General features: G+C 52.7%; 2 protein-coding genes across 2 annotated transcripts in view; both read right to left on the reverse strand.

Moving 5' to 3' along the window:
• The window catches only part of KCNIP3 (potassium voltage-gated channel interacting protein 3), a 105,384-nt gene extending 103,683 nt beyond the window's left edge, over positions 1-1,701 (reverse strand). The window contains exon 1 of the mRNA XM_030551900.1: positions 1,321-1,701. Coding sequence (XP_030407760.1) covers positions 1,321-1,335 — 15 coding nt within the window. The 5' untranslated portion in view covers positions 1,336-1,701. The remainder of the gene's footprint in view (positions 1-1,320) is intronic.
• Positions 1,702-12,946: 11,245 nt separating this feature from the next.
• PROM2 (prominin 2) overlaps positions 12,947-23,133 on the reverse strand; it is a 30,180-nt gene continuing 19,993 nt past the window's right edge. Inside the window, exons 15-23 of the mRNA XM_030549515.1 lie at positions 22,231-22,377; positions 21,109-21,180; positions 20,830-20,922; positions 20,177-20,230; positions 17,619-17,699; positions 17,178-17,246; positions 15,763-15,852; positions 14,238-14,344; positions 12,947-13,026 (exon numbers count right to left, since the gene is read on the reverse strand). Coding sequence (XP_030405375.1) covers positions 12,963-13,026; positions 14,238-14,344; positions 15,763-15,852; positions 17,178-17,246; positions 17,619-17,699; positions 20,177-20,230; positions 20,830-20,922; positions 21,109-21,180; positions 22,231-22,377 — 777 coding nt within the window. The 3' untranslated portion in view covers positions 12,947-12,962. The remainder of the gene's footprint in view (positions 13,027-14,237; positions 14,345-15,762; positions 15,853-17,177; positions 17,247-17,618; positions 17,700-20,176; positions 20,231-20,829; positions 20,923-21,108; positions 21,181-22,230; positions 22,378-23,133) is intronic.

Below are 23,133 nucleotides of genomic sequence, written 5' to 3' on the forward strand. Positions count from 1 at the left end.
ATCAGGCTAGCGGTTTTGAACTATCTTAGCATCCAAGGCCTTGATTGAGCCAAGCACTTAACTTTAAGTATGTGAATGGGCCTGTTGACCTCGGTGGGAGTGAAAATGAAGCATGTGCTTAAGTGAATTGAGGCTGAAAACTTTAACATAAAGAGGATGAAAGACAGAAAAGCCGGGTGATCCTTAGCAATTTCAGGTCCAGGTGCTGATCTGATGAGTAGATATGCTCAGAACAGCTCAGCATTCTGCTCATCCCAGATGATGCAAACAAATGTCAGATCCTAAGATCTTTACTCAGCTCTACAGCTGGGTTATATTATTCCCGGTGACTAAATTATTGGATGATTTATGCCCTGTTTTTCTGGTCAAGAACCATTCTCGGATGGATCAGGATTCCTGTGAATAAATCCAGTATCATTTTGCATCCACCAAATACTCCTCAAAAACAGACTTTTACCTAGAGGATGTTTGCAACCAGTTTCTTCCTAAGTCACATGGTAACCTTCTCTGCTCCCTAACTGAATGACTGAAACTTTTCAAACAGGAAGATAGTGAATGACACCCTTTCCGGTGAGAATTTTTGTTGTCAATTCATGAAAGTTTCTGGTTCGGCAATGAACAGACCATTTGCCCGGATACTCAGACACAACAAAAAACCATATCTCACACTTATATAGCACTCTTCATCAATAGATCTCAAAGCGCTTTACAAAGGTCGATATCATTTTCCGCTTTTTACAGAAGGGGAAACCGAGGCACGGAGTGGCTAAGCGGCTTGCCCAAGGTCACTCAGCAGGCCAACGGCAGGACCATCTAGATCTGAGTCTCAATCCAGCGCTCTAACCACTGCAGCTGCCAGCACAGCTGATTTGCCGCAGCTAATCACAAAGATATTCACCAGCCCATAGTTCAGCCAGCTGTACCCAGGCAAAATGCTCAGTGACTGGCAGGGAGAGATTTGCCTGAGTAGTAAGGACCATGCAGCATCTGGGTAAAGGAGCTTGGAATTTGGTCCTGGGTGTTAGAATCAGGTTCCTGGGCAGAGATGTCTTAGAAGAAGGCCCAGAAGCTGCCCGCATGCTCAAAGAGATGGTCACAACCCCCCGATGCCTGACCTGCCCCTTTATTGCCATTCTCAGTGCTCTTCAGCGCCACCTGCTGGAAGTGTTAAAGAGCAACTTTGTGCCCAGCTGGTGCCCAGATGCCAGTCCCAGCTGTGCAACGCTGGGGCATCATTTGGGACAGTTAGCCCGCAAAGTGTCGCCATTTGCTCCTGATCTCAGCCTGCCAAACCCGGGGCAGGGTCTTATTTTTACTTACCCTATCTTCAAACATCTTCTTATGCGGGACTGATGAATGATTGTCAATCAATGTGCAGCAGAGGCGGGAGTCACTGGACAGCCAGGGGTAGGCGGCGGGCAGATCCAGAGTCAGCCGCGGCCGTTCAAAGCGTCGCTGATGCTGGCTGCAGATCTACAGTTATTCCCATCTGGTTCCTCTTGCCGTGACACGTACAAGATGCAAATAGGGACAGAGAGATCCTGGCAGCTGCTTTTGTCTTTGTTCAAACATCTCCGACAAAGGAACCATCCCTATGCCAAGTTTACCTTTCGGGCCATTATTCCCTCTCTGTGACATGCAACACAGCCAGCCTACGGCTGCTAGTTTCCATGGAAACTGAACCCATAGCATCCCCCTTCCCTCTCGCTCGCTCTTTTTTAAGGAAGCCAATTAACCTAAAATAAAAATCCCTTTAAAAAAGGGACTGGAACTAGCCACTTCCTAGCATCCAGGGGAATACTTAAAGGGGAAGTTCTCCACTTCCAGGCACTGGCGGGGGAAAGACCTGGGCTCTGGGAACCAGGAGAGCCCAGCAAGTCTATTTTAGGTGCTTATCTGCCCTCCCCCCACCCCCACATTGTTGTTTTATCCACACAACACACCTGTGAAGCAAGGCAGTGCTGTTATGCCCATTGTACAGGTGGGGACCTGAGGCACAGAGTCCTGCAGGACGTCTATGGCAGAACAGGGAGTTGAATATGAGTCTTCCACATATTAGCCCAATGCCCTAATCTTTCCTCCGAAAGAGCCTGGCATGACAGGAGATCCCTGCAAACAGATCCCTGTGCTTTGGGTGGCTGCATGCATGCTGCCCTAACTGACTCCTGCAAATAGATCCCTGTGCTGTGTCACAGGAGATTCCGACAAACAGATCTCTGGGCTGCAACAAAGGAGATCCCTGGAGGCATTTCTCTTGTTTACTGCATCAGAAGAGATCTCTTGTTTGTTGCATCTTAAGAGAGCCCTGGAGGCAGTTCCCCATTCTCTGTGCTAGAAGAAAGCCCTAGGAACAGATCCCTATTTTAATCCATTTTCAAAAATTTGCCTAAGGAACAGATCCCTGTTTTCTGCCTTGGAATTAGGGTGACCAGATAGCAAGTGTGGAAAAATTGGGACAGGGGTAATAGGAGCCTATATAAGAAAAAGCCCCAAATATCAAGACTGTCCCTATAAAATTGGGACATCTGGTCACCCTACTTGGAATAAAAAGAGTCCCGGGGCGGGATTCATGGATAACGCAGATTAACACTTGCTTCACTGAAGCCTTAATTATAATGAACAACAACATGAACTGGGTGGAATCTCAACAGCAAACATTGTAAACAGAGGAACCAACCTCATGCGCCAATAGACACTGGGGCGGGTGCTGTCTGCTCCTTTCCAAACAAGGTTTCCGTCTAAATTCTGTGCAGCACCGTTTCATGCTGACATCAAAGGCATGATTACAATAAACAAGCAGGAGCAATCTGGCTGCAGCAACAGAAGTCAGGCTCCTTTGAAGAACATCCAAGCAGTACAGCTATTTCTTACCCCCATTAAAGTCAGGATGAGCCCTTATATCGGGCCAGGCATATGAGGGTCTCAAAGCACCATACAAAGGCATTATCATTGTTTAGAGGGGGGAAACTGAGGAACGGAAAGGCCAAGTGACTTGCCCAAAACCATGCAGTTGGTCAGTAGTAGGAAAACAACCCAGGTGTCCTGACTCCCAGTGCTGCATCCACTAGCTGTGAGTCCTTTCTGTTCCCCAGGCCAAATTCTGCAATGCCCCATCCCACAATTCAGCTGCTCATTTGAGTAAGGGCTGTAGGATCAGGCTCTAAGTTAAGGCCTGATCCTGAAAGGTGCTGGGCATCTTCTCTGAGTGCCTTCAATACCCATTGACTTTAGTGGGAGCTGAGAATCCTTAATGGATCAAGTCCTTAGACTGTTCGCTCTTTATGGCAGGGGCCTTGTTCTCTGTGTCTGTGCGCAGCCACGTACAGCCTGGAGCATCAGGGAGAAATAACAATAGCCACCACTAGAGTTATTACTTCTCCATCTGGACTGGAAGCAGGGTGAGGCGGGGGGCTGAGTTTGGTTTTTTGAGGCTAACCCAGGGTTTGGAGCCACACACCAGTTCAGATCCCCCAGGAGAGCCTGGGCCCCAGCGGAGAAGGTGGGCATCATGTGTATTTCTTAGAAATATCACGGTCACTTCAGTTTGCTGGCGTGATGTTAGCCTGCCTGGCTGCATAGAGTCAAATCAAAGGGAGGAAATGGACAGAAATCGAAGCAGTGAGAAGGGGCTACCATAGGCAATACCAAGGGGAAACAACAGGGAAGATATTAAATGGGAAATAGCCCCAACCTGGTGCCCACTAGGCAGGCAAAGCTTATCCTTTCCAGGCCAAACCTAGGATTAAAGGGGCTCTGAAAACCTCAGAGGGGGTGTCTACTTGGCAGCTGGGAGAGTGCTTCCCAGGGTAAACGGACGGAGGCACTAGCTCTGCTCGAGTGTGCTAAAACTAGTTGTGCGGCTGCAGCAGCATGGCCTACCCGCCCCAGTCCAACCAGGCCTGAGCCCCTGGGTACATCCTCGGGCAGCCGGCCTGAGCCACAGCGGCCACATAGCTATTTTTAGTGTCTGCCCAGGCTGGGAAGCAACCCCCCAGCTGGAGTACAGAGGTTGCCTGAGAGACGCACAGAAAGAGACAGAGGCTGCAGTAGTGAGATGGGGGTAACTGGGCAGAAAGGAGCTTGCAAGGGAATATTAAGCGGCAATAAGCAAGTAGGCCTGTTTAGCTTTTGACCTGCGCTCTGCCTGCTTTGCTGAGATGGTGCGGTGTCTGTGTTACTGCAAAGCCTGGCAGATGAGGTTTGCTGGGGCTGAATCCATTCAGGCCCGTCATGTTTGTATGGGTGACAAATAGGAAGAATTCAGAGTGCGTGTTCCACCCTTAAGAGAGGTGAAGGAAGCCAGGTCTGCCACCCACAGGGTGCCCTTAAGAGACACCAGACGACTCTAAAGTGCAGGTCAGCCTGTGATCACGACAGCCTCACCAAGTGGAAATCTCAGCAACTCGTAAGACTCTGGCCCCATATGAGCTGAGGGTGGGCCGTGTTCGGTCCAGCTCCAAAGAGAGACGGGGATTTGAATGTGAGCCCCTTGAAATGCTGAGTTTGGGATGGTGGTTTGGCCTCATCTCTCCTGACAAGAAATACAATGTGCAGAAAGGCCAGCAGGCCAAGTCGAATGGAAGCAGACTGCTTGAAGGGACTCAAGAGAGGCACAGAGTTTGCATTTCACAGGGGCTCTGTCGATAGAAATGCCATTTCAGAAGAGTGAGAGACAAGCGACGTGCAAAGACTCCAGCTTTTGGTCAGCTGGGTTGCACGGTAACTGTGTCTGCTTCCCGACTGGATGAGTGAAATGTTTGCAAATTTGGGTTCTGCTCAGGAAAGCGTCAGAGACCCTGGGCTCCTTCTCCATATCCCCGAGACTCCAAACAGGACCTGGTGATGCCAGGGAAACAGGGGCAGCTCTAGGTATTTTGCCGCCCCAAGCACGGCAGGCAGGCTGCCTTTGGTGGCTTGCCTGCGGGAGGTCCCTGGTCCCATGGATTCCGTGGCATGTCTGCGGGAGGTCCGCCGAAGCCACAGGACCAGCGGACCCTCCTCAGCCGTGCTGCCGAAGGCAACCTGCCTGTCACCCTCGCGACAACCGGCAGAGCACCCCCCGTGGCTTGACGCTCCAGGCACACGCTTGGTGTGCTTGTGCCTGGAGCCACCCCTGCAGGGGAAGCATCGTCTCATCTCGTATTCACACCTGATTTCTGGAGCTCTTTGCTCCAGCTGAGGAGAATAAATTCCCCGACGGGATTTTGGCTTTTGGGATTTTGGTCCAGATGGAAGTGGCAATGCAAGAACAGGGCAGAAAAAGTTATTCTAATGTTTCATCTTGTCTAGGTTGAGTCCTGCAACTAGCAAAGGTTTGGATATGTGTGCGTGTCCACATGCTTCTGTTCATGTGCATATGTGTCTGAATGTGCATGTCGGAGCCTGCATGTGAAGGAACATCCATATTCCAGTGTGCATGGTCATGTGTACACACACACACATCCATTTTGTGTACATTGGCCATGTGTCTGCACATCTATGTTCCTTTCTGAACATTCACATGTGGATATATGTTTGTGCATGTACTTTGGTGCCCAGCCCCATGTTTGTGTACCTGTCCATGCACATCGATGTTTGTTTGCATCCATTTTTGCGTGCATTTAAATATGTGCACACATATATGTTCATCTGCACCATGTTCACAGGTACATATGTTCTATGTAGGCATTCACCTTCATGCATGTACATGTCTGTTGATGTGGTTCATAGTCTGTGCCTAGCATGATGGGGTCCTGGTCCATGACTGTGACTCATAGGTGCTATGGTCAAACAAATAAATAATTAATAAATAACTAATAATAATAGGTTGTCCCAGCCCTAGTGACAGGCTATGGGCAGCCTGATATACAGGAGCCAGCTTTCCCTCTCAGACCACCCTCTGCACCATCCGCCACCTTTAGAGCATTGGGCTGTTTTCCAGCTGAATAATGTATCGATGCCAGTCCAAGGAGTGAGGACATCTGTCTTCTACAACTGCCCGAGCAACCCACCTCTGCGTGTGGTTTACCTCGCCTGCTTGCTAAGTACAGGCAGCAGGTTTAAACCAAGCAAACAGAAGGAAGTATTTCTCCATTCAACACACAGGCAGCCTGTGGAACTCATTGCCACAGGATGTTGTGAAGTCCAAAACTATAAGTGGGTTCAGAAAAGAATTAGGTACAATCTTGTGGGACAGGTCCATCAATGGTTATTAGCTAAGATGGTCAAGGACACAACCCCATGCTCTTGGTGTCCCTAAACCTCTGACTGCCAGAAGCTGGGAGTGGATGACAGGAGATGGATCACTTGATAATTGCCCTGTTCTGTTCATTCCCTCTGAAGCACCTGGCACCAGCTACTGTCCTAAGACAGGACATCGAGCTAGATGGACCATTGGTCTGACCCAGGTTGGCCATTCTGATGTTCTCATCTCTCAGTTCAACAGGCCATAGATCCATTTGGCTCAGGCTCCAAAGGGACCTGCCTCAGGATCAAATGGGAAAATCCTTTTTTTCCTTGGTGGCCAACGCTAATGCTGTGTGTGAAGCTGAATGTCATTAGCGAGCCGGGGGAGGTGGGGTGGAGCTGGGGCCAAATCCTTAGCAGGTATAAACTGACACTGTAGACAGCATATTTACACCAAGCGAGGGACTGGCCCAGACTTCCAAGACTCCGGCAGTTAAAGCTCATTGCAGGTGACTGGAAGCCGGCAGAGAAATGGGCCAGAAGGGGGAGGAGTCTGATCTCCATCACACCAGCGAAAGCTCTTGGCTTTACTGGATTTCCACCCTGGTGCCCATGAGCTCACATTCAGGTCCACATTCTCCATTTGTACAAAGCACACAGTGGCTCTCTGCTACCCAGAGTGACTGTTCTTAACACTGGCCCCCATTCAGATCTCACAGCACTGTACAAAGATGGGACACAGGGTCATTTTTCACATGGGGAAACTGAGGCACAGCAAGGGCACAAATGGCTTCTTCCCCCTGAGGTCACCCAGCAAGCTAAAGCAGAGGCAGGATTAGAACCCGCATCTCTTGATTTACAAGCTCATTCCCCTGCCTGTTGGAGTCCAGCATCCGTATCCAAAGAGCTTCGGTCTTTAGCTAAATGGGACTCCAGGAGCAGGGTTTGAAAAGGGCCTGACCAGGGATCAGCGGTGGGCAGTGCTGAGCGCCTCCTAGTGGAGTCAACTCCCTGCATCACAGAGGTTCAAGCCTCTGCAGAGACCCTGGCAGCATCATGTGGGGTGACGTTCCACCCCCGCCGTGCAGAGGGCCGACCTAGGCCTCATGCTTGCCCTCTGCCCAGCGGGGAGCTTTATCCAGCATGCTCAGCACCTCTCCTGATTTGATCCTAACTGCAAGACACTCACTGGCTGCTTGTCTGATGGGCAGGGAATCTGCAGTGGACACCGATGCTGCCTTCCCCTTGAACTGCGTGTCGGGGGTGGAGGAGAGGGGAAGACAGAAATGCTTCCCAGCCCCTCGCAAATCAACTCTCCCTAATCCAGTTTAATCTCAGCAGCACTGATTAAAACCCACTCTTGCTTTCTAATCTCTGCCTGAGCCTTCCTCACCACGCCCACTCCCGCACCTGAAGCCAGCTCCAATCTGTCCTTTGTACTGCAGCACATGGCATAGTGCCCCCCTCTGATGCACACATAAACCCCACAGAGCCCCTGGTGCTAGCCAGCATTATCTGCCCCTGCCTTTTGTGTTTAAAATGCATTTGCTCTTAACCACTGTGCAATAGCCAGATACCGGACTGGAGGGGCTTCATCGCTACACAGAGCAAGTAAGTCACGGACCAGAAGGGATCGACTGGATGATCAACTCCAGTGCCCTATTGCAGGCAGCCCTGTCATCGTCCGGTTCATAAACTTATCATGCTTCATCTTCTGCTGTCCCAGACCCTCCATCTGGAGCTGGTTAGAATCCTTCTTGGGCTGGAAAAATTTCACCCAGCTCTGCTTTTTCATAGCCCCTGCTGCCTCTGAGCACAGCAGCAACCAGAATGATCCAGAGCACAGGGCCCAGAAGGAATGCCTGACCCATCAAGAGGCGGAAGGACAAATTTATGGACTGGAGGGAATGGCTTAATGCCAACTGAACCTCAGGTTTGAATTACATAGATTCCCTGGGACCGTCGTTCCTGCCCCACAGCACTGAGTCAGCCTGACAGCCTGTTGCAGTGCTTACGCTGAGATCCAGTTCAATCCAATCAGAATGTGCGTGGCCTGCTGGGCATGCGCTGGAAAAGGGTGTGAAAGAGACGGATCCCCGGGGGGCTCTGTCAGAGGTTCTAGGCCAGTCTATGTTGGCTGAGGACACGTGGGTGTGTGTCAGTGTGTGTGTGCGCGCCCATGTATCCGCGAGGATGTGTGTACTGCTGGTCAGTTTACTCATGCGGGTTTGCTTCAGTGGGCACAGGTGTTCGTGCGTCCGTGAGTTCACAAGTGTGTGTGCATGGAGCCTTGTGTGAATGTGTGCCAGCTGGTGTGTGTGTGTGTGTGTGTGTGTGTGTGTGTGTGTGTGTGTGTGTAAACACGTTTGTGCAAGTGTGGATGTGTGCCTACACATCTGAGGCAGCGTGGCCTAAGGAATCACTGTGTGACCTTGGACCTTCACTGCCTCAGCTTCCCCAGACGTGGAATGCAGCTCCCTCCCAGGGGATGGGAAGGCTGAAGCTGTCAGCGTCTGTGAAGGGCTTGGAGGAAGCACAAATGGGGAGCGCTGTGGCTGCTGTCTCTTTCACTGCTGGGATGAGCATCTCTGCTCAGGCAGAGGAACCGGCTGGAGGAGCCCTCGCTGGGCAGATGGGCTGGGGAAGTGTTGGCAGGAGGTCCTTCTTAGCAGAGTGATTTCCCTGGTAATTGGGGCTGTCAGCTGCTCTCTCCAGTTATCTTTCCCCTGCACGTCTGACTTGAGGGATGACAGAAAGTGAGCAGCTTCTCCCTAGCCCTCCCCAACCATCCCAGCGACACTCTTGGAGGGGAAGATCCCTGCCACGCTCCTGGGGCTCTTTGGCTTTCCTCAAGCATTGCAGCTCCCAGGGAGTCCACAAAGCCTCCGGGCCAAGGCTCTGCCTTCTCCCTGCGCCAACCCATCAGGAGCAGTCAGAGGTTAGAGCCGCAGGATGTTAGCGAGAGTCACTGTTCTAGGAGAGTAGGAACAAGACAGGGTGGGGGGTGTCTATCACCAAAGACAAAGGCCCAGGTCCTCAAAGGTATTTAGGCGCCAAACTCCAATGGGCCAACGCTCTTTGCACTGTTGCAAAGCCTGCAGACATCAGTGGTAAGACTTGGTCCCCCGTCCCCTCTACAGCCTCTATTCCTGTACTATCTGAGCACCTCCCAAACATCAGTGTTGGCACAACTGGGACATAGGCAGTCCGGTCTAGCAAGTAGGACCAGGGGTCGGGCTGAATGGTCAGTGCAGGAGCCGGGCTTGGTGGTTGGAGTAGGAGCCAGGGCCAGAAACCGGGAGTAAGCCGAAGGTCTGAACCAGAGTTTGGAATCGGGAGTCTAGTCAGAGATCGCAGCCGGAGTCAGGGATCAGGAGTCAAGCCAAGGAACAGAGCTGGGCTCCGAAGCAGGGAACGAGAGCGGGGTCTGTTGTAGCAGCAGGCCGGGTACTGCCAGGTTGCCCAGACAGCTTCCTAGAGCACCCTCCATAGTTAAATAGCATGCTTGGCCCAATCAGGGGCCATGGGGGGGATGTCAATTGTGGGGGAATTTGTCGGTTCACTGGGGACAATTCTGGGAAAGGCACTGGAGGCCTGGCAGCACTGAAGTGAGTTTTGCCTGCAACCTCGTTGCAGAGTAGTTACAGGTTCCAGCCAGCACTCTAACCCACCCTCAAAGCTGGATCGGCTAGCCTGGACTTAAAGCACCTCCAAACCCAAGTCAGAGGTATGGTGTGCACAGTAGGGAGTTTGGGCTAAAACCTAGATAAGATCCTGTGACCATCTGAACCCCTGTGTTCACCCCTTTTATAAGACTGTGATACATTTTGTACGAAGTATGCCTTGTGAGGTTGAAAACTCGTAATTTGCTGATTATTGTTGTCCCGGTAAAATATGTGTGGCAAGTGTATGTAAAATTGTAAGATTCTACTGTGTGATATTATTAAGACATGTCCCAAGTCTGGGGAGCCATCACAAACCAGTTTCCCAGAGACAAAAGGCTAGCCAACGCTTTGGCCAGAAATCAAATAGACCATCACCTGGTTAAGTGACGTTTCTTTGGCAGGAAAGAGGGTATGGGTGAAAGAGCAACATTTTGACAAAGAAACAGCTTGGGGTTCCCATCTACACAGACTTTCTGTCTCCTCAACCTCAGCCGGAGGTGATTCTCAAAGAAGAGAAATAATTATAAGAAGGGAGAGAAGATACCCCAAATTATCTCCCCCTTTCTCTCTACCCAGAGCATCGACAACATCTGAAGAACAAGAAAGCAGCACTGGACTGGGAGAGAGATCCTAACTGAAAGAAATTTAGCCAGTAAGACTGTTGGAACATAGTGGGAGAGAGACTTTGCTTTGAATTCACTTAGCTCATTAAGTTGGCATTTGTTGCATTTTATTTTTATTTTCTTGTAACCAATTCTGATTTTTATGCCTCCCTACTTGCGGTCACTTAAACTCTATCTCTTCATAGTTAATACGTTTGTTTTATTGTTTTATCTAAACCAGTGTTTGGGAAACGCCATTTGGGAGAACAGAATTTGTGCATATTATTTTCTATTAATGAAATGACAGACTTTAGATGAGCTTGTATTGTCCAGGAGGGAGCTGGGCAGGACAAGACGCACATTCCCGCGGGAAAGTCCAGGACTGGGAATTTGCTGGTGTTGCTCTGCAGTGTAATTCATGAGTGGCTGCCCCTAGTGCTCAGACACTATGACTAGGAGTAACTTACATGCTGGAGGCTGTGTTTGGGCAGACCAGGAGCGGTAAATCTCACAGCAAAGCAGTGTGAAAGGGTGGAGACCTGAGGGGTCCAGATTGTACCCTGGGTAATGTCACTGATCCTGGGCTAACTGTGCAGTGAAGATATACCCCGAGAGGTGAAGTGAGTTGCCCAAGGTCACACACAGAGCCTATACCAGAGCAGGACATTTGTAGGCTCTCCCCAGACCCAGGCTAGCCTTCCTGTCCAGCCTGGCTCTCTGGCACAGATCCACAAGGACGGATGCCTTGGGAATCCACTGTGTTTCGAGAAAACAGAGAGGATTTATCCCAACCACCACCGCCCCTCACCCATCCCTCCCCTCCGGAACACAGCGCCAGAATGGATGAACAAAGCAACCACGGTTAGAAAATGGGCCAGTACTTTAATGGCATCGGCATCCTCCAGCACTGACACCCCTTTGTACCCTAAATCCCAATGTCGGGGCTTTCCAGAATGGGTTAAAATACAACAGGACCTGAGTAGCCTGCCCTTTGGCAGAAAAGTTCAGAGAAGCATGAGGACCCATCTTTACCCCCAAGAGAGCCAGACCAGTTTCCTTTAGGTGCCTAGAGTTGGGGACAGAAGGGGCGATCTCCCAGCTGGGGGTCAAATTTAGACCCGTGTCCTCTCCTCTGGCTGCAGGGGCCCTGCACCACCTGGAGGAGTCCCCAAAGACCCAGGGAGGTTTTCACCCAAGCAACAGCGACAGGAGGTTCTGTGAGCCTGGCACTCCAGAGCCAGGTGGGGACAGCAGATATAGAAGCAAGAGTCCTGGCGAGAGTGCTGACCTGGGGAGCAGAGGCGAGCCCCAGCTGCAAAACTGAGATCTGGATTTCACATCCCCCCTCGCCCCGTCTCCTGGGATCTTTGGAGCGGAGGTTTGTGTGTGGCCCATTAGTGAGCCAATGACCAGGGTGCCAGGTTCAGACTCAGATCTGGGTTTTGGCAGCACTGGGGAGCTGGTCCAGGCTCATCTCTAAGGGGAAGAGCCCTGACCAGTCATCGGGTCATATATGCATCCTCTTAACCGCCACCAACCTGAATGAGTGAGAGCCCTGGATCCTGGCAGTGCTGCCGGTGGGATACATGGGCTGGGATTGTGCACGGTGGATTTAGCATTACAGCCCAATGCGTGTGTGTTTGCAGAAGGCCAGGGAGGAAGATGAGCGAGCCAGACAGGCTCACTCACTCACAGATCCTAAGAAAAACTTGCTGGAACCATAAAGCAGCCTGAAGCTGGGAGGACACCGCAGACATGAATTAATCCGGGAGGTAACATGGGCATCGGTGAGTTTTAATGGCTCCCCTTTGGGATGGCTGGAGATGTTGAACCCTGGAGGGGCACTGCTATGCGGCAGGAATTCTCCCTTCTGCCTTGCTGTGCTGTGCAAATCCACTGGCGCTGCAGTGAGTGGGGGTCACTAGAGTGGGGTGCTTGGGAGAAAGAGCTGAGGAGTGGGGTCATTGCAGGAGTCTCCTCCTACAGCTCAGAAGCAACATGGGGAAGGTGAGGCAGAGTGGAAGGGAAGTGTCTCTGATGGGGGCAGTTCTGGCACTGGGAGGAATCCAGGCACTTTCCCCAGGAGACCTACAAGTAAACGGACTCATTAGCAGTTACCTGGGGAGATATGAACAGACTGGACCCTCCAGAACACCTGTGACAGAAACCTATGGGAGAACTTGGGGGCAGCTTCGACTCAGGGGTGTGAGTGATCTCCAGAAATATTTGCAACATGGCAGCTTGGTATCCACAGAGTCCCATGGCATTGAGGTACAGGATCCCCAAGAGAAACCTTGGTTCAGGGGTCCAGGAGCTCTGAAGAGGACCTGCAAAAGAGAGGTCCATGAATGTCCATCCCCAGGTGACATCAAGGTCCTAGAGCCCACATTGAGCTTGCCCGGGACCAGTGGTCTGTAGTTCCAGGACTCCTGGGGAGCCATGGGACTCTCAGATTCAGGAGTCCTCCACCACAGAGATATGAGTTCCCAGATTAGTTTCCCCCTTACCTGGAGATGCCGGAGACCCCTTCCTATAGCTTGAGAGCTGTAACGCGGGGAATATGGAAGGGATAGGTCTCCTCTGAGGCAGTAGAGCTGCAGGTGGTGGGGAAGAAAAGGAGAGAGCATAAGGGAGAAGCCAATATTATCTCTGTTGTCACCTTGCAGCCAGATAAACACCTGCCAGGCTTTGCCCCAGAGGAGGCAGCATTACTCTGCATGACCCTCTCTTTGTCGAGGACTTCAGGGGCCATAAGAACATACAGTAAAGAAAGGCACATGGGAGAATTCAGCAAGCTGAGCTTGGATAGGCCTGGGACAGGCTGTGGTTCAGGGCGGTAGTTACCCGTTTGTCCTTAATCTACCTCTGAATTATGCACCGCAGTTCCAGGATCTATCCCGGTCTCTCAGGGAACTGAGCCCCGGGCAGAAGAGCTGACAGTGCCGTGTGCCAGTTAACTAACCTCTGTGTGCAATGGGGCATAGACCACACGCAGGTTCACCCTCTGTGTATGGGGACGAGGGCCTATGGGCTCCAGGCATGTTTGAGGGGGAGCCCTCGAGGGCAATAGGGTGGAGTGTTGGTGGGGGGTGTTAACCCTTTCTGTTCTCCTGGACCAACACTCCAAAGGTGGCTGCACCTGAGAACAGGAAATAAGTGCCCCCTGAAGGCTGCATCCGGTGCGGTCACAGCATTCTGCAAACAGGGAAAGCTCTGAGTATGCACAAGATCTTGGACAATGTGTCCAAGGATTCGGGGAGCATACAAAGGGGGACGAGATCCAAGGGATAAGAGATCCACTCACTGGATGGATCCACCCAGTGGGCTTACTGGACACAGCATTGCAGGGATCAGAGATCCATCCAGGACTGGATTGAAAGCAAATGGAAGTTTATCCGACTCCCTCTTCGCTTTCTCAACCCCTGATTGTGGCCCTTCGCCTCAGTCCATCCAATCTATAGGTAAATACCCCTCTGTATCGAGGTGCTGCTGGGCTCCTGCCGAACGTCTACATGGAGAGACACCAGAGGACCCTAGGTGGGCATGAGCTCAGGGTTGCCACAGCTGGGCCTATTGATGGGGCATTTGCGGGGGTGGCTCAAATGGGATCCCTCCAGGAGTATGTCTACACAGCAGACAGGAGGTGTGATTCCCAGCTAGTGCCCGTACGTCTCCTCCAGCTGGGAACGACACCCGCCAGCTGCTGCTTGGTGCGTTCCCCTTTCCTGTGGGTCCCTTGCTGTCATGGCATGGGGAGGACACGGGCGAAGCATAGGTCCCGGCACCCACGGTGCCTGCCACTTACATTAGCCGGTTCCTGATGGGGCGGAAGTGCTTGGTAAGTTTGATGGCGAAGATGATGCTGGGGATGAGGAAGAAGGTGCAGCAGCCCAGGCTGAACCAGAAGGCATTCTGGAAGGACACAACAAACACCCTGATCGGCTCCATTGGGCGGGGCTGGGGGACAGAGTGGGGGAGCTGATCCCTCGGTTACTCTGGATACAGATGGAAGCAGGTTGGACAGAGAGCCTCTAACCTTTTGCTCAGAAGCCAGGTTCTTGGCCTGATGAAGTCAATGGGAGTTTGGTCACTGCCCCAATGCCATTAGCTTCTGGCCTGCAGTCGCCACCTTATTCCATAGATGGACAGCAAGAGGCATGCCCCATGGAGTCCTAACTCCTAACTCAGAGGGATTCACTGGCTGGTAATAGGGAGCCTATGACACACAGTGGAATAGCTCTGATACCATCCAGCAGAGGGCAGTGGCATGCATGTGCTCGCACACACACTGCATGCTGAGATTTATCGTAGATGGTCCCCCTCCTGCTGCCAGATCAGGGAACTGGGAAATCCTGTCATGAAATGAATCTTTGGGCAGCCCTGCTTAGGAGGAGAACACCCTGAATGGTACATAAATGTCCCCAAGCTGGCTGCTTTTGTCCAGCACTGCCTATCTCAGCAAAGGCTGCATCTTCCCTGGGGCAACTTAGGCTGCTCAGACAAGATTAGGCAGCCTCATTTATCCCCTCTCTGTGTCTTTTAGCTCTGGCAGCACCATGAGCAGGCAAGGAAACAGAGGGAGACGAGGTCCCAGGAGACAGGGTGGGGTGGAGGGGCTGATTCCAGTTAGTAACAGCTGTAGGGGATACGGTGTGAGAGGTCAGCCAGGATGGAGCCCGCATCTCCTGACATCAACAGGAGTGGATCTGGCTTATGCCAGGATCAAGATGGTCGCAGCAAGGACCGTGCTGGCTCCCGGGCTTCATCTCATTTCCTGTTCGATTCACATCCCTTTGGTGGACACAGCATGGCCTAGTGGGTTGGGTGCTGGATTAGGTGTTGGAAGAGCTGGGTGCTCTCCCTCAATCTGTCAGTGACCTCGGGCAACTGACTGTCTGTGCCTCAGTTTCCCCTCCCACCCCATGTCTATTTAGACTGTGAGCTCTAGAGGCAGGGACTGTCTTACTATGTATCTGTGCAGTCCCTTGCACAGTGAGGCCCCAATTTCATGGCACTCCTATAATACCTATAAAATAATAGACCCCAACAACTACCCCTTTGCACAGAAACTGCTCACTGAGACAGTCTGCAGCTGCTGGGAGTGCCTCTGCTCCCCCATGCTCTCGATGCCAGGGTGATGGGAGTGGAGACTGGGCATCACTCAGTGCCTGGGGATGGGAGGGCTCTGGGACAGACCAGCTAGTGCTGTCTCCATGGTGCCTGAGAGCTGCCCACTCAACCCTGCCCGGGAACAAATTCCCCGGGGCAGGGAGGAATGGGGGCTAACGCCCAAGGCAGCAGCAGGGAGTGGAAGGTCCTGCTGGCTTTACCCAGGGCTCGGCGATGCGGTCGCAGAGGATCACCCGGCCGTTATCCAGTGCCGTGGCGAGCGGCTGGCAGGAAGCCACGTCCTCAGTCAGCTGGAACAAAAGAGGAGAGGGTGAGTTATCCAGGCAGTGACCTGGGTGGAGGCTGACACAGTCACAAACCCAGCTGTGCACAGATCCCCAACCAGCCGGCCTTTGCCTTTGCTAGCCAGCTCTGCTGCACTCTTGGGGCTAGGTTCTCCGCAGAGCTGGGCATGGCAGGTGCTGAGCTGGCCAGAGGTGTGATAATGGGAGCCAAGCCCTTGACAGGGCTCACTCAGGTTCACAGCTGGCCTTCATCACCCTAATCTCTGAGCGCCTCTCAAGGACCTGGAGGTCTATTCCCATGGTGGGAGGCATTCTGTGGGGAAGCAGTGGAGAGAACACTAGAGTGGGACTCAATTTCAAGCTCTGCCACTACTGTGCTGGGTGATCTCAGGTGAGTCATTGTGTTCCCCCGTGCCTCAGTTTCTCCTGCTGTAATGGGGGAGGGGGGGTAAAGACACAGATGTCCTTTGTAAAATGCTTTGAGATCCATGGATAAAAAGTACTAGGAAAGAGCTTGGGATTGTTATCTCTATTTCAAATCAAGGGAAACCGAGGCACAGAGCAACAACAAACAGCTTGTTCATGGCCACACAAGGAGGTCGTGTCAGGAATCGAACCCACACTGCAGTACAGCCCTTTAACCACAAGACCATCCCCTGAGGTACTTGCATAGCTGCCCTGCTCGTTTACATGCGGCCTTGTAGCATTGGTGGGAGCTTCAAACTAAAAATGCCCTCTGGGAGATCATTCTTTGAGCCTGTCACTTCAACCATAATGCTCTTTGCCGACTCCTTCTCTATCGTACTTAACATCAGATACTTGTCTTCACTGTCCAGGCCTTTCGTGATCAATCTCTGCCCTATCACCTCTCATTCACTAGTTCTGGGCAGGCACTGCCTGGATTCATCCACAAAACTCACTCCCCAGCCTCATTCAAAGCCCTTCTTCAACCTCTCCTTTGCCTTGATGCCTACAAGAAACTTGCCACCGATTAGGCTGAGACCCCAGCTGCCTGCCTCCATCTGCTGTCTCTTGTTGTACAGGGGGCTGCACTGAATTCTTCCCCCGACCTCGCTGCCACCTCCCGGGGATGTGGATTTCTGGAGAACTCCTCCCATCACTGCTTTAAGCATCTACCCTGAGTGCAGCTGCAGCGTTTCAAGTGAAGACAGCCTTAGATTGTCACCTCTTTGTTCTGTGTCTGTACAGCACCTAGCACAATGGGCTCCTGGTCCAGGACTGGGGCACTGACCCACAAAGGTAACACAAATAAATCACAACCGCAGCAACCCCTGCTCTGACAGGGCTCCTCTGCTGATGTTAGCACCTACCGTGCGTCTCACCCAGTTCAGGTACTGCGAGAAATAGCCCAGTTCTTTCCTTGTGAAGCAGCCGATCTCCTGCAGGAACAGAAGGCAGCCTGAAGGACACACACTGGCTTCCAAAGGGCTTGTGAGGAATTCAGGGCCCCAGTGCACAGTCTGGCCCAGCATAGGCTCACACAGGCTTTGGGTTTGCTGGCTGGATCTCCAGCTACCCAGATTCTGCCCCAGTGTAGGTCATGCTGCCTCTGGGTTTGCAGTCACAGATGCCCCAGCAAGCGTTGGGTTTGTAGGCAGGTCCCATGGAGCTGGTTATCAAGCAGGAGTCCTGTCCCCCGCAAGGATCTCAATGCAACTATGCAGACATCTCTGCGGTTCCCTTCCCCTGACTGCTGCGTCTCAGCTCTGCCCTTCAATGCCCTGTGGGGCTAAGGTCCCCTCCTCACTCACGTGTCTCAGGAGCCGCTGCACCTGCACCGGCAGCATGGTCTCGATCACGGCGATCTCAGCCATCGTCTGTTTCAAGAGGGGCTGGTGAGAGAGTGAGGTTGGGAGGAGAGAGGCACCTTAGAGGGCACTGGAGAGCTGAATGGTGCTAGGAATCATGGGGAGGGGAGGAGATTGACCACTGAGATGGGGAATTCTGGGAGCAGGGGTTCTAATTAAGGAGGGAGCTGTAGGCTTATCATGCAGCAGCATGCATACATGAGCGTTAATTCACTGATCCTCACACCAGCCATGGGAAGGAGGTAAATGTCCCTATCCCCATGTAACAGGTGGGGAAACTGAGGCACATGGTGGGGCAGGGTGGAACTTGCCCAGGATCTCCGAGGGGATTAGAGGTAGGACTAGGACACAGGAATTCCTGGCTTCTGACACCAAGCTCAGACTGCTACATCATACTTATGTAGGAATGTATCTAGGTTCTTCTATGGCACCCATCTCCCTGGTATCTGAACACTTCCCAGTGTTTATAAAGTGTGCCCAGAAGCCACTGGGCAGGGTGTGACATACATTCTCTTTTGTGTGTCAGCCATGGGGAACGTGAGCCTGTTATACTGCTCATGGCTACAGAAAAGCTTGCCTCTTCAGCTTGGGTTCGGGGGAGAGAGCAGGCCTTGGCTTGATTTTTGGTGTTGCTCAAGGTGGTGCTCACAGAGATATCTTGAGCTATCTCTTCTGCAAGCAGCAGTACTGGGACTATCTCCAGTCTTTGGTTGGGAAGGGGTCACTCTGGTAATAGAAGTGGGTTTTGCATCTAGCTTTGAAGGCACTAGCGAGAATCTGTGCTGTTGATCTCCTCCAGAACTTCCATCTCAGAAGCTCCCTCCTCCTGCACAAGGAGGTCTCACCCTGGAGGTTGAACAGATCTGTCACGGGAGGTCAGGATCAGATAGGGTGAGATGGTCCCTCAGGCCAGTCCCAGCATTGGCTTGGAAGGGGAAGAGCAAAGCTTTGAGTTTGATCTGGTGTCCAAGGGGAAGCCAATGAGGTGCTGGGCTCTGGCCGGCCTGTGCCACTGGGAAGATGGGCTGATGATGTCTCTTTCTGGCAGCCAAAGCACCGCGATATGGATTTGCCATGGAGGCTGGGAGCATTGTGGGGAATTGACTGAAGGTGGAAGTTTCTTTCTTCTGTCATTATACGACAAAATCAGTTGGCTCCTCATGTGACTGCTGAGCACGTACCCCATGAAACGCTTACCTGGCCCAAGCCACCCTCCGAGTGACAGGGGCTGCAGACGAGCAGCCATCAGGATGGAGAATCACTTTACTCTCCAGCCATTGCCATGACCGCGGTAGGGTGAGAACCTGAGGCTATCCCATCCCTGCTGGGTTCCTTGCACCCTCTACTGAAGCAGCTGGTTCTGGCCACTGCCAGAGATGGGAGTCTGGGCAGGATGGACCTTGGGTCTGATCCAGTGTGACTGGCTTCATACGCCTAAGCAGTATTATTATTACTGAGCTTTGATTGATAGGTCAGGGCTAGGGAACAATGTGTGGGTGGAGCCCAGTACTGAATAAACCCTGAGGGATGAAATGTAGTGGTAGCCTTATTGGTACCTGGATATTAGAGAGAAAAAGTGGGGGAGATGATATCTTTTATTGGACCGATGTCTGTTGGTGAGAGAGACAAGCCTTCGAGCCACACAGAGCTCTTCTTCAGGTAGGACCATGTGGCTCGAAAGCTCATCTCTCTCGTCAACAGACATTGGTCCATTAAGAGATGTGACCTCACCTACCTTGTCCCTGAGGGATGGGGTTTTCTAAAGCGCCTAAACAACTTGGGCGCCCAACTCAAGGCGACTGAATTCTCTCTGCTCCCCAGAAGGGAGTGGTCCCTGGCAGTCAGGAGCGGGGAGCAGGGTAGAGGGAAAACCAGGCTTAGGTGAACATAGAGACTAGAAGGCAAATTTCCTTCTCTCCAAGGGCTCGGACTGAGGAAGATTTGTAGAACAAGGAGCCACCTACAGTCATGGGAAGGGGATACACAGAGAGGAAGAGCGTGTCCTGCCCAAGGGTGGGTCACCTCACAAGAGCAGGGTCCCTTCAAAGTCAATGGAGGAAGCTCAGTCTAGAATGAATGACCACGGGGACTGAATTCCCCTCTCACCTCAAGAAAAGGAGGGGTCCCTGCAGGTCAGGGTCGGGCCTTGGATGATGTCCATGAAAAGTGGGGAGCGCCTTGTGGGGTGTTTTGCGTGCACGCCCAGGCTGTTGGGTGCCTCTGAAGGTGCCTTACCTTTGCATCAGGGGGTTCGGAGCTCCTGGCCATGAAACCACCGCTTGCTCCCCATCTCCCTATAGCAGTGGTAAAGTCCCTGGGCTCCGCTGGGAATGAAGCACCAAGGCCTTGCTCCTTATGATCAGTACAGGGCTGGGTGTTTTGTGCCTGTAACTCCCAGGACCTTGAGCCACCACTGCCCACCCCCTTCATGTGGGATCATTCCCCCTCCCCCCTCCCAGTGGCCATTCCATCAGATGGATGGTCTCCCCCAACAACTGTACCTGGAGGTGGGGTGCCATGGTGGATAAGAACTGCACACTCTCATTCAGCTTCACCTGCAAGGCAAAGGGAGACTCAGATGCATCCCATAGAACCATAGAATATTAGGGTTGGAAGGGACCTCAGGAGGTCATCTAGTCCAACCCCCTGCTCAAAGCAGGACCAATCTCCAGATTTTTACCTCAATTCCCCAAATGGCCCCCTCAAGGATTGAGCTCACAACCCCGGGTTTAGCAAGCCAATGCTCAAACCACTAAGCTATCCCCTCCACTTCAAGGCGGGCGGGGGAGGGGGCTGCAGCCTGGAGCCCAATGGCCTTCTTTGAAGGCAAAGGGCAGTCAGGAGGAGAGCAGCCTTCCCTTCCGACCTCCCACCCACAGGCCTTAGCCCCGGCCCTGCCCCGGGGGGTTTGCTCTTCATGGCCATCCCCTCTGTGAGCTCTCAGCAGTGGCTGCCCGGTCGCGTGGGCAGGTTTTGCTTCACTTGCCCAGGAAGAACTGGACCAACACCAGCACCCCCATAAATGACACACCCCAGTGGAGGCTTCCCGTAATGCCCTTCCCAAGCGGCATGTACCCCAAAGCTCCTGAGCCAAGGACGGGGTCTGGACCTGGCCTGGCCTGGAGGTGACTGCTGCTGGGTCCGTCACACTCACCACAAGGGCCTCCTGAGTGAGCACGGTGGCGTTCTGGATTTTCCACAGGGCCTGGGACTCGTTGGCCAGCCGTCCTGCTATTGTGATGTTGCTCTGTGGGGGACAGCAGGGAGACCAGAGTCACTGATGGCCTTCCTGGTCAGCTGGGAAGCACGGGAACTCTTGGCAGGGGGAAGAGAGATGGCATCGCTGGGCAACAGGAGGCAAAGCACAGGCATCTCCCCTCCCTGCCACTGGGGATCACCCCTTCCTTTCCCTCCAGGTCGACTCTGAACTCACCTGAATTTTTTGGAGGCCCTCGAGGTCCCTGGCTAGGTCTTCCAGGCTCGTCCTCACCACAGGGTTCTGCATCTGGAGAAAGGAGCCAGCCGTATGAACAGCCCCATGTCAGCCAAGGGTCCCAAAGTGTGGGGCACACTTTACGAACGTTCCCTGAGCACCAGCGATGAGCCTCCGGCCTGCACCTTACCCCACAAATCACTGACTGGGGCCTGATTTCAGCTACAGGCGTGATCAGGGGTAACCAAGGGCAGAACACGGGCCAAGGGCACAGGGATCCCTTCCCCCACCCTCCCCTTTACAATGAGCCACCGAGAGGGAGTGTTTTCAAATGGTTAGAGTCAGGGAATGAGGAGTCAGGACTCCTGGGTTCTATTCCCAGCTGTGTAACTGACTCCCTGAGAGATCTTGGCAACTCTGTCTAGCTTCTTATACGGCCTCCATCACAATCATTAATGGATGTTACCCTCCCAAAGGTAGGTAAGGGAGGGAGGGATTCTTATCACCTTACAGATGGGGAGCTGACGCACAAGGCAGATTATGTGATTTACCCAGAGGAGTCTGTGGTTGACCAAGGACTTGAACTGTGGTCTCCTGAGCCCCTAGTCCAATGCCTTAATCCACTACCCAGTCACGCCACCTCTGTATGCCTCAGTTTGCCCACTGGTAAAGCTGGGGAGAAGACTACTTCTCTAGCTCACACAAGGTGCGCAGAGTCTGTCCGAGAAAGCGGGAGCGAGAAAGGATAGGAAGACAGGACGGGGTTGGGGTGTCTGCCTGGGAGCGATTGCCACCGTGAGATGGAAGGGAGCTGGCTGGAGAACAGGCAAAGGGAGCAGGCACATATTGACAAGCCTTATCCTGGAGTGGGATGGGCTCAAAGGCAGTAGGAACAGGCAGGGGGTCTGTACACGGGGCAGATGCCTCCGTCAGGGCCAGGGGAGGGTTGGGAGTGGATCCAGGATCTGCAAGGGTGAGAGCCCGGCCAGAGTGGCACAATCAGCCAGTCTCAATTCCCAGACCCGGCAGGAGGAAGGGCTGCTGTAGAGGATGCAAACCGAGAGGGCGACCCCCTGCCTGATGTCACCGCACTGGCAGTAGCTTTGCTCCGGCACCCCTCACCTCAGCCTGGAACGTAGGGTAGTCCAGCTGGTCGATCCCGCTCTGCCGGAAGGTCTCCAGGTCCCGTCTCCCAGCCCCATCGAGGAAGTGGATTTCTTCAAAGTGGAGGTTGAAGTTGTCGAGACGTTTCTGGAAGTCTCTGGTGTACTGAGGGCAAGGCAGGGCCATGACCGCCAGCCCCATGGGTGCTGGTCCTGGCTAGGGCCCTGACCCATAGCCCAGGGAAGTCCAAGGGAGCCATTCCACTGATTCCTGATTTGGATCTGGCCCTAGTTCCTTATAGGCTGGGTGACCCTGCTCCTACCTAGCATCACAGAACCAGTCAACCCAGTAAAGGCAAATCAGATGACCCCCCAAACCAGTTAAGTCAGCAAAGGCAAATCTATGTGCCCCATCCTAGTGCTATAAAAGCAGGACAGCACGACATCAGCCCCTGTATGATGCTTCACCCAGCATCCGAGAGATTCCTCCCTCTTAGACACACACTTCATCTCAGACCCAGATTTCCTATTTGTCCTGCTCAGGTCAGCTCACTGCTGGGGGGGATGAATTACTCAGTGCTCTTCAGAAATTCTGAATGTTGAACCTGAGTAGATAGGGCCCATTTTGCATGCAAGAGAAATTAGCCTCATGCTATTTTGCAGTGTTTAAGAGATGGCTATTATACTGGGGGTTGAACCAGGGAGCCTCCAGGTCTAAAACTTCCTAACTAGGACTGTCATAGACTCACACCCTTTGTGGGTTAGGCAGGGAGCTATAACAAACTCAGTGGGTTACACACACATTCGTATTTTTCCCAGGCCCCGCATTTTGCATCCTGCCCTTTTCACCTCATGCATGAACCCTCTAGGTGAGGAGTGGCATGGTACTTTATATGCACACAGCTGCAAGGCCAAATTCCCT

Source organism: Gopherus evgoodei, chromosome 2, assembly GCF_007399415.2.
Source record: "Gopherus evgoodei ecotype Sinaloan lineage chromosome 2, rGopEvg1_v1.p, whole genome shotgun sequence".
Lineage (NCBI taxonomy): Eukaryota > Metazoa > Chordata > Testudines > Testudinidae > Gopherus > Gopherus evgoodei.